Raw genomic sequence first — 8,961 nt, 5'->3', positions numbered from 1 at the left:
ATCCACCCACCTCGGCCTCCCAAAGTGCTGGGATTACAGGCGTGAGCCACCGCGGCCGGCCATCTGTCTGGAATTCTTAAAAGGATTTCTGCATTGAGAGGTAGATTCAAAGACTTCTAAAATCCCTGAATACTAAGATTACATTATCTCAGTATTAGCTTTATATCTTATTTTTACAGTAAAAGTGTCTTTTCTTATGTGTATCTATAGTCATGTTATCATAGACTGTCTTGTATCATTATTTTTGTATTTAGTTATCCTGCTTGAAGACAGATAAGGTATCTCACTCATCCTCATATATCATAAAAGTTTTAGTACAGTTTCCTGTACATAGAAAGTATTCATTAGATATTTATTGAATATACTTAAAATTATAAATGTTATTGGTTGATTTGGTAATTATAAATTTTACAAACCATATATATTTTTTCCCGATCTGAGAACCTAACTCATTACTACAGTGAGTTTTCATGTTGAATATCAGTGAATCATTAGGGTAAATTTGGAGCATTGCTCTTTTATAAGATTGTAAGTAAAATACAAATACTTTATTGAACACATATTTAAGGCTTAATAATGATGCTTTATAGTCACCTCTTGTTCTCACATTTTTAAGATGAGTTATAGGAGAGACAATTTTAAAAAACTAATTTGGGAAAGATGAAACAAGCAAAATCAAAATTCTAAAATTATACCATTGTGTGTTAAATTATGTCCTCAAAAAAATATCTTGAAATTCTAATCCCCAGGACCTGTGAATTTGACCTTATCTGGAAACAGGGTCTTTGCAGATATAATGGAATTAAGATGAGGTCATATTGGATTAGGGTGGGCCTTAAATCCAACGACTGGTTGTCTTTATAAGAAGGCCATATGACGACACAGGACACAGAGAGAATCCTGTGATTCTCTTTGAGGCAGAGATTGGAGTGATGTATCTGTAAGCCAAGGATTGCCAGCAATCACCAAAAGCAAGGAGAGAGGCATGGAACAGATTCTCCCTCAGAGCTTCGAGAGGCAACCAACCCAGCTGACTCCTTGATCTTAGGTTGGTAGCCTCCAGAACTGTGAAACAATAAATCTCCATTGTTTAAGCCACTCAGTTTGTGATGTTTTGTTATGGCAGCGCTGGGAAACTAATATATGTCCTTCACTATAGAAAACTGATATGATAATTCTTTGGCATGTTTAGAAAGACAAAATATAGCCTTACCATAATTTTTTTTCTTTGAGCAGAGTCTCACTCTGTCACCCAGGCTAGAGTGCAGTGGCGTGATCTCAGCTCACTGCAACCTCTGCCTCCCGGGTTCCAGCGATTCTCCTGCCTAAGCCTCCTGAGTAGCTGGGATTACAGGTGTCTGCCACCACGCTCAGCTAGTATCTTGTATTTTTAGTAGAGATAGGGTTTTGCCATGTTGGCCAGGCTGGTCTTGAACTCCTGAAATCAGGTGACCCACCCACTTCGGCCTCCCAAAGTGCTGGGATTACAGGCGTAAGCCACTGTGCCTGGCCGCCTCACCATAATTTTAAAAAATCAAACACAGAATAGCAAGTAAAAGTTACAATCATTTTGGTCTAAAAATCAACAATAAGTGGAAAATCGTTTTAGAAATGGATCATCTCAATACACAAGCTCAAAAGCCAACAGAATGAAGAACCAACTATGGAATCCTTGAGTCTGAGCATATTATAGTGAGTTGTGGCATCCTAGTGTACAGCTAAATCAATACAAACTAACTGAATAGGGCTGAGTTGGGTGGCTCATGCCTGTAATCTCAGCACTTTGGGAAGCCAAGGTGGGTGGATCACCTGAGGCCGGGAGTTCAAGACCAGCCTGGGCAACATGGCGAAACCCCATCTCTACTACAAATACAAAAATTAGCCGGGCATGGTGGCATGTGCCTGTAATCCCAGCTACTCCAGAGGTTGAGGCAGGACAATTGCTTGAACCTGGCAGGCGGAGGTTGCAGTGAGCCGAGATCATGCCACTGCACTCCAGCCTGGGCAATAGAGCGAGACTCCGTCTCAAAAAAAGTAACTGAATAGAGGGAAAGGAATTGTCTGAGTTGAGAAAAGTATATTGAGATAGTCAAGATTACCGAGATTTGCTGATAAAAGTTCCTCATACAACTGAGTGGTAGTCTTATCCCCATTAGTTACTTTCTGCATCCTTAGTTCTTGTGCTTGAACATTCTGTGAAATTCTCTTTGGCTAAGGTGCCAATAGTACATGTGAACCTTTGTCTGTCAATGATCTACAGTTTCAGCAAGAAACATCACTGCAACCACACCACACCTCATTCCATGAGGGGCCCCTCTCATAACTGGTCCACTAAATAGCTGGCAAGTAAAGAAGCAAGTAACAAAGGCAATATTTATAGTTTTCTTGTTCTTAGCCAATTTATAGAATCCTGTCCCAGTTTCAAGAGACCATCATGATCCTAGTCATTTTATAAATAGTTGGTTTCATCTATTCATAATTGAATAGAATCTTCTCCCACTTATGTATCAATTCTGATTAGTTCCATCAGGGTCAGTGTCAAAAAATTGTTAGTGCCACAGTCTTTTTCCCATATGGCAGCATACCCACATCAGATTTCTATCATTCTGATTCTTTCTGACAAAAAGAAAAAAAAGTCTTTTATATGTATTTTAGATAATTGTTCCTGTCTTATTAGCTGAGGCAATTTAAACCATTCTCAGCTTCATTTCTCGAGAATATGTTTCTGTTTTTCAAAATGCTAATACTACCTCCAATTACTTACAGCACATTAATTTAAAATTTTTAACACACAATTTTTCCTATTTAAAAAAAGAAAAAAACAACCCTTAAGACTTTCAAATGAAAATCAGGGTTTAAACAAACATTTACAGCCCTTAGGAGACAACTGAAAGCACGATTTTGGCAGAAAAGCCCTAACATATTAAGCCTGTGTTTAATCAAACCAGTAGTCATGATGATGAATAAAACGTAAATGATAAAAATGTAAAAGACTACAATTTGTCAACATTTTTCCACACTTAATTAGAATACGAAATTAGTCAGGGTTAATCGGGTTGAGTACAAATTGAGTGAAGCCTCAATTACATATTATTTTCTTTCTATTCAGTTAACTTTAATTCATCTTGCTCTTCTACCTACTGCTTCCCAAAAAATTGAATATCTAAGGATTCATGTGCAAAATAAGCTATCCTTGGATCAGTATGGTACAACTCAGTCATAAAAATTGCCTTTGATATGTGACTTTTCTTTACCAAGTGGAAGCTAGTAGTTACTGAAAATAGCTTTAAAGACTAGCATGGACCATTAAGTACATAACTGTCAAACATCATTTTACTTTGTTAATTGAACAATTATATTTTCTCAGAATTATGTTTCATAAGATTATTTTAAAAAGTCAAGGTACAGCATTTTCTAGACAATAGCAGCATAACAATTTATGCTTGTATCTTCAATGTAGTTCTTATTTGGAAAACATCTTTGAAAATATTATTACATTGAATTTAAGGACATACACAAAAATTGTACACACAAGTTCTGTAGATAAATAGAATTTTAGGAAATTGAGGAAAAAAGATAAATAGGAGATAGTTTAAATTATAAAGTACAATTCTCATTGCTCTGACTTGGTTTGCTTGATGTGTGTGTTTCTCCATTGGTGAGAAAGTCTTGGGATGGGTGAACCATTTAGTTGAAAGTTCAACTACTAGAACAAATGAGAACCAGTATCAGAAGGTGACAAAGGAGAGTTTGTGACAGTGCCGATTTCAGTTGATGAATTACCAAAAGACCCAGCATTGCTGTTGTTTCCATCAAAAGTAGCTGGAAATAGACTAGAAGAAAATGCCACTCGTTGATAGCAGAACTCAAGAGATCTGTCTGCATACTCTGCTTTTTCTACACATGAGTGCAAAATACATGACTAACAACTGGCACTTGTCACAGGCAAAGTTCTGTAAGAGTCATACAATGAAACCACCAGTAACAATAAATGGAAATCCATGGCCAGGTGCGGTGGCTCATGCCTGTAATCCAAGCACTTTGGGAGGGCAAGGCAGGTGGATCACAAGATCAGGAGTTCAAGACTGTCCTGACCAATAGGGTGAAACCCGGTCTCTACTAAAAATACAAAAATTACCTAGGTGTGGTGGCACACACCTGTAGTCCCAGCTACTCAGGAGGCTAAGGCAGGAGAATCGCTTGAACCCAGGAGGTGGAGGTTGCAGTAAACTGAGATGGCACCATTGCACTCCAGCCTAGGAGACAGAGCGAGACTCCGTCTAAAAAAAAAAAAAAAGGAAAGAAAAAGAAATCCATTCTGGTATTTCCTGTTTTTATCACTAAAACATGCTTTCTTAGGCATGCTTTTCAATAATACTCTCAACCCAACAAGGTAGACAAAAATCCAAGGAAGAAAAGACAGGCAGATGACTTTTTCCAATGATGCATTTTTATGTATTTCTCTAGTATCTCTTCATCTAATGCCAAAATCTCACTTCTAAAAATGTATCCACCATATATTAGTATCACATACATCTCATAAGAAAAACACTCCGCCAGGTAACGTGACTCACACCTGTAATCCCAGCGCTTTAGGAGGTCAAGGCAGGTGGATTGCTTGAGTTCAGGAGCTTGAGACCAGCCTGGGCAACATGGAAAAACCCTATCTCTATAAAAAATACAAAAATTAGCTAGGCATGGTGGTGCACACCTGTGGTCCCAGCTATTCAGGAGGCTGAGGTGGGAGGACTGCTTGAGCCTGGGAGGGGGAGGTTGCAGTGAGCCAAGATTGTGCCACTGCACTCCCAGCTTGGGTGACAGAGTGAGACCCTGTCTCAGAAAAAGAAAAAAAGAAAATAAAATAACTCAAGTTTATAGCATCCATTTGGAATATTAGTTTTGTTTGTTTGTTTGTTTGTTTTTCGAGACAGAGTCTCACTTTGTCGCCAGGCTAGAGTGCAGTGGCACAATTTCCGTTCACTGCAACCTCTGCCTCCCTGGTTCAAGCGATTCTCCTGCCTCAGCCTCCCGAGTAGCTGGGATTACAGGCACACACCACCACGCCCAGCTAATTTTTGTATTTTTAGTAGAGACGGGGTTTTACCATGTTGGCCAGGATAGTCTCGATCTCCTGACCTCATGATCCACCCGCCTTGGCCTCCCAAAGTGCTGGGATTACAGGCGTGAGCCACTGCGCCTGGCCTGGAATATTAGTTTTAAAACTTCTAAGAATAGTTAATAATATACCATACTTCTGAATACATACAATAGCCAAAGTAGACTTAAAAAACAAGTAAAAATGGTCAATGAATGTTTAAAATCTCATGTTAGTACTTACCACCCATTATTTTCTGACAGTTGGGAAGTATCAGAAGAAAGTATGTTGGTTGTGCCTTGGAAAATCCTTTTTGGTTGATATTGAAATGCCATTTCACCTATGACAATATAGTAGATCAAGGTAGATTATGTTGTATTTAACATGTTTATTATGATTTTAATTGCAAAAGTAATAGTTATTCACTGCAATTAATTTATAAAATACAGAAAAGCACAAAGAAAACAATTTTAAGTAACCATTGTTCAGACATAACCATTCTTTAGTAATTTTTGAATACGTTGTATACACGATTGTTTTTTAAATAAAATTGGGTTTGTACTGTATATAATATTTTTAGATTTACTTTTTGTTTTCAGTGATTATAATTTTATTATATTATTAACTAAATTCTATAAGATGATATTATTAATTATTATTATTATTATTATTTTGAGAAGAAGTCGCTCTGTCACCCAGGCTGAAGTGCAGTGGCACGATCTGGGCTCACTTCAACCTCCGCCTCCCAGGTTCCAGTGGTTCTTGTGCCTCCGCCTCCAGAACAGCTGGGATTACAGGCGCAAACCACCATGCCCAGCTAATTTTTATATTTTTAGTAGATATGGGGTTTCACCATGTTGGCAGGCTGGTCTCAAATTCCTGGCCTCAAGTGATCCACCCACCTCAGCCTCCCAAAATGCTGGGATTACAGGCGTGAGCCACTGTGCCCGGCCCTGCAAGATGATTTGATATAGCTATGTAGTAAGGCTGTTTAATGAGTTTAATGTCATTCCTTATTTTAAAACTTTAGATTGTTGCTATCTTTATTTTGCTAAATGTACACAATGAAGTAAATAGGTAAGTTCTTTTATAGCACACAAGGAACAAAATAAGTGTATCTTTAGAGACTAAGGTAGAACATCTAATCGCAAAACAAAAAAAACAAAAAAAAACTGCATTTCTGTAATCTTTGCCTTGAAGTAAATGCTAAAATCTGCACAGTGTTTCACATTCATATGATAACCATTTCTGGACCTGAGCAAAACTGACATTTAAGCCCATAACTTCTATTGGAATGATAAAACACTAAGGTCACCATTAAGATATTGCATAGACCTTCCACAGAAGTGTAATTATGGCTCATAAAGTTTAAAAGAAGTCTGGTGTCCTGTGCCTTGCCAGATTACACTTATGTCACTATAGAAAAACTACTCAGCTCTCCTTTTTGGTTTAACATTGAAAACATGACAAATCAAAACAAATTCCTCGTAAAAGAAAATTAGGTCTTTCTTTGCTAAAACCAGCATTACTTGTCAAACGATATTTATAGCTGCCCAATTTCTGCAGTATTCCGATATGAAGGCTTATTTACTCTCGCTTATTCCTTTTTTTTTCTCAGACAGAGTCTTACTCTGTTGTCCAGGCTGGAGTGCAGTGGTGTGATCTCGGCTCACTGCAACCTCTGCCTCCTGGATTCAGGCGATTCTCCTGCCTCAGTCTCCTGAGTAGCTGGGATTACAGGCACGCACCACCACCCTCGGCTAATTTTTGTATTTTTAGTAGACACAGGGTTTTGTCATGTTGGCCAGGCTGGTCTTGAATTCCCGACCTCAAGTCATCCTCCCGCCTCAGCCTCCCAAAGTGCTGGGATTACAGGCATAAGCCACTGCGCCCGGCCCATGTTCTCGCTTATTCCTGATGGAAGTAACTGCTGCTTCTCACCATAAAATATGACTTCATATGCTTTGGAGATGCTAATCTTGATCTCACTTCACAGAATCCTCATTCTTTTTAGTTCCCCCGCCCCCTGCCTCAGGACCTCTTTTATTTTTATGCTATCTTTCTCCTACATTTCATTTGTATTAATGGGGTCCAAATAGGATATAGTTTGTTGTTTCCCAAATGAATATGCATATTCCAAAATATATGAATAAATTTCAATTTCTGTTTATCTGTTATTGTATCTGGCCAAAAATGGCCAAATGAATTTTCAGCACATTTGTATAGGGCATGCTTTGGAGGGTGGGGTATGACTTAAAATATGGACTAGGTGGTATATACAGAATTCGCTTTGGAGTTCCGTCAGGGATACCTCAAAGAAATAAGGCAGTCCTCTTTCAGAGCAGCTGAAAACCAAGTGTGAGACAGGTCACATCTCCGAAGACACTGGGCAGAAACCACATCTTTTATGTCAAAATTGATCTATAAAAATCATTTTTAAATCATAAATTCTAAGAAAACTCCAGATGCTTTTCATGTGATAACATATTTATGTATACATGTCTCAAAAGGAGAACTATTTTAATCTGGTAAAACATTCCTCAATTTAAGCGTACTTTATTTTAAATACTCAATTGACCCTCGACTTCTAACAGCTCTTAAACTCCTGATATATTTGAATACTTTTTCAACACTAGCCCAAATTTCACAGCACAGGTAAAAGACCCCTAAGCTTAGTAACTGAAGCATCTTCATAAAACAATGTGCTTACTTTGGAAAAGAGTGTTTTCCAGAATTTATCTAGCCCTTGATCTTAGAATACAAAAAGTACATGCTGAGTTAGTTATGTTGTGTTGTTAGGAAGACTGCCATTAATTAATCCAAAATACACAAAGGACATTAAAGCATATTTCAGTTTCTTTCCTATTCTTATTCTTCTTACTCCTCTTTCTTAATAGATTTTTCACAAAACCATTTCCCCTCCCCATGGTAGTTAAACATTGTACTAAATATACAGGCTTATGCTTGTAATCCCAGCACTTTGGCAGGCCGAGGTGGGCAGATCACCTGAGGTCAGGAGTTCGAGACTAGCCTGGCCAACATGGTGAAACCCTGTCTCTACTAAAAATACAAAAAAAAAAAATAGCCGGGTATGGTGGCAGGCACCTGTAATCCCAGCTACTGGTGAGGCTGAGGCAGGTGAATTGCTTGAACTCGGGAGGATGAGGTTGCAGTGAGCCAACACTGTGCCACTGCACTTTAGCCCAGGTGACAGAGCAAGACTCTGTCTCAAGAAAAAAAAAAAAAGAAAAAAAAGGAAGAAGAGCATAATTTAGTGAGGTACCATTGAGAAGTGGGATCCAGGATCGTAGGAGTTTTTAAAAAACCCTTCTGTTCTTTCCACTGCCCTTTTATTACTGAGTAGGTGGGTCACTTTCCATATATTTAACCAAAAATAACTCCCATAAAGAAACTAAACACCAAAGAACATACACCTTCATATATATTTTTAGTGTTGTAAGTGGATCTAATTTGTGTCAACTTATTCATATGATAGCAATGTGTGTGTGTGTGGCAGTGAGGCAGGGGTTGACATTCAGCAAAATACTTGATGACTGACTCACTCTATTTGTTCATTCTTCCATTTATTCTCTACCTTGTTTTAGAAAGTAATGAAGATAGCTAGCTTGGTGAATTATATTGAAAATCATAATAGCCAACTAAATTGGAATTAAATTTCTCACTTCACATTTATGTAGCATTTTAGAGTTTTCAAAATATCCTTATACATATTTCTAGTTGCATAAAATGAAAGGCCTCTAATAGCTTATTAAATATATTTTAAATAAATAAAGCCTTTAAAAATAAATTTTTGTATAACATTTTATTTTAGATATTTTATAAAATAACTTATATTTATTTCTGCT

General features: G+C 37.7%; 1 protein-coding gene across 3 annotated transcripts in view; it reads right to left on the bottom strand.

The window, feature by feature from the left end:
* Positions 1-3,331: 3,331 nt before the first annotated feature.
* PABIR3 (PABIR family member 3) overlaps positions 3,332-8,961 on the bottom strand; it is a 64,014-nt gene continuing 58,384 nt past the window's right edge. For all 3 annotated transcript variants that reach the window (XM_050776709.1, XM_050776710.1, XM_050776711.1), the window contains 2 exons: positions 5,339-5,435; positions 3,332-3,833 (listed from right to left, as the gene is read on the bottom strand). In XM_050776709.1, coding sequence (XP_050632666.1) covers positions 3,707-3,833; positions 5,339-5,435 — 224 coding nt within the window. In that variant the 3' untranslated portion in view covers positions 3,332-3,706. The remainder of the gene's footprint in view (positions 3,834-5,338; positions 5,436-8,961) is intronic.

Source organism: Macaca thibetana, chromosome X (assembly GCF_024542745.1).
Source record: "Macaca thibetana thibetana isolate TM-01 chromosome X, ASM2454274v1, whole genome shotgun sequence".
NCBI lineage: Eukaryota > Metazoa > Chordata > Mammalia > Primates > Cercopithecidae > Macaca > Macaca thibetana.
Note: the sequence above shows the minus strand (reverse complement) of the source record. Positions and strands in the feature narration are given on the sequence as shown.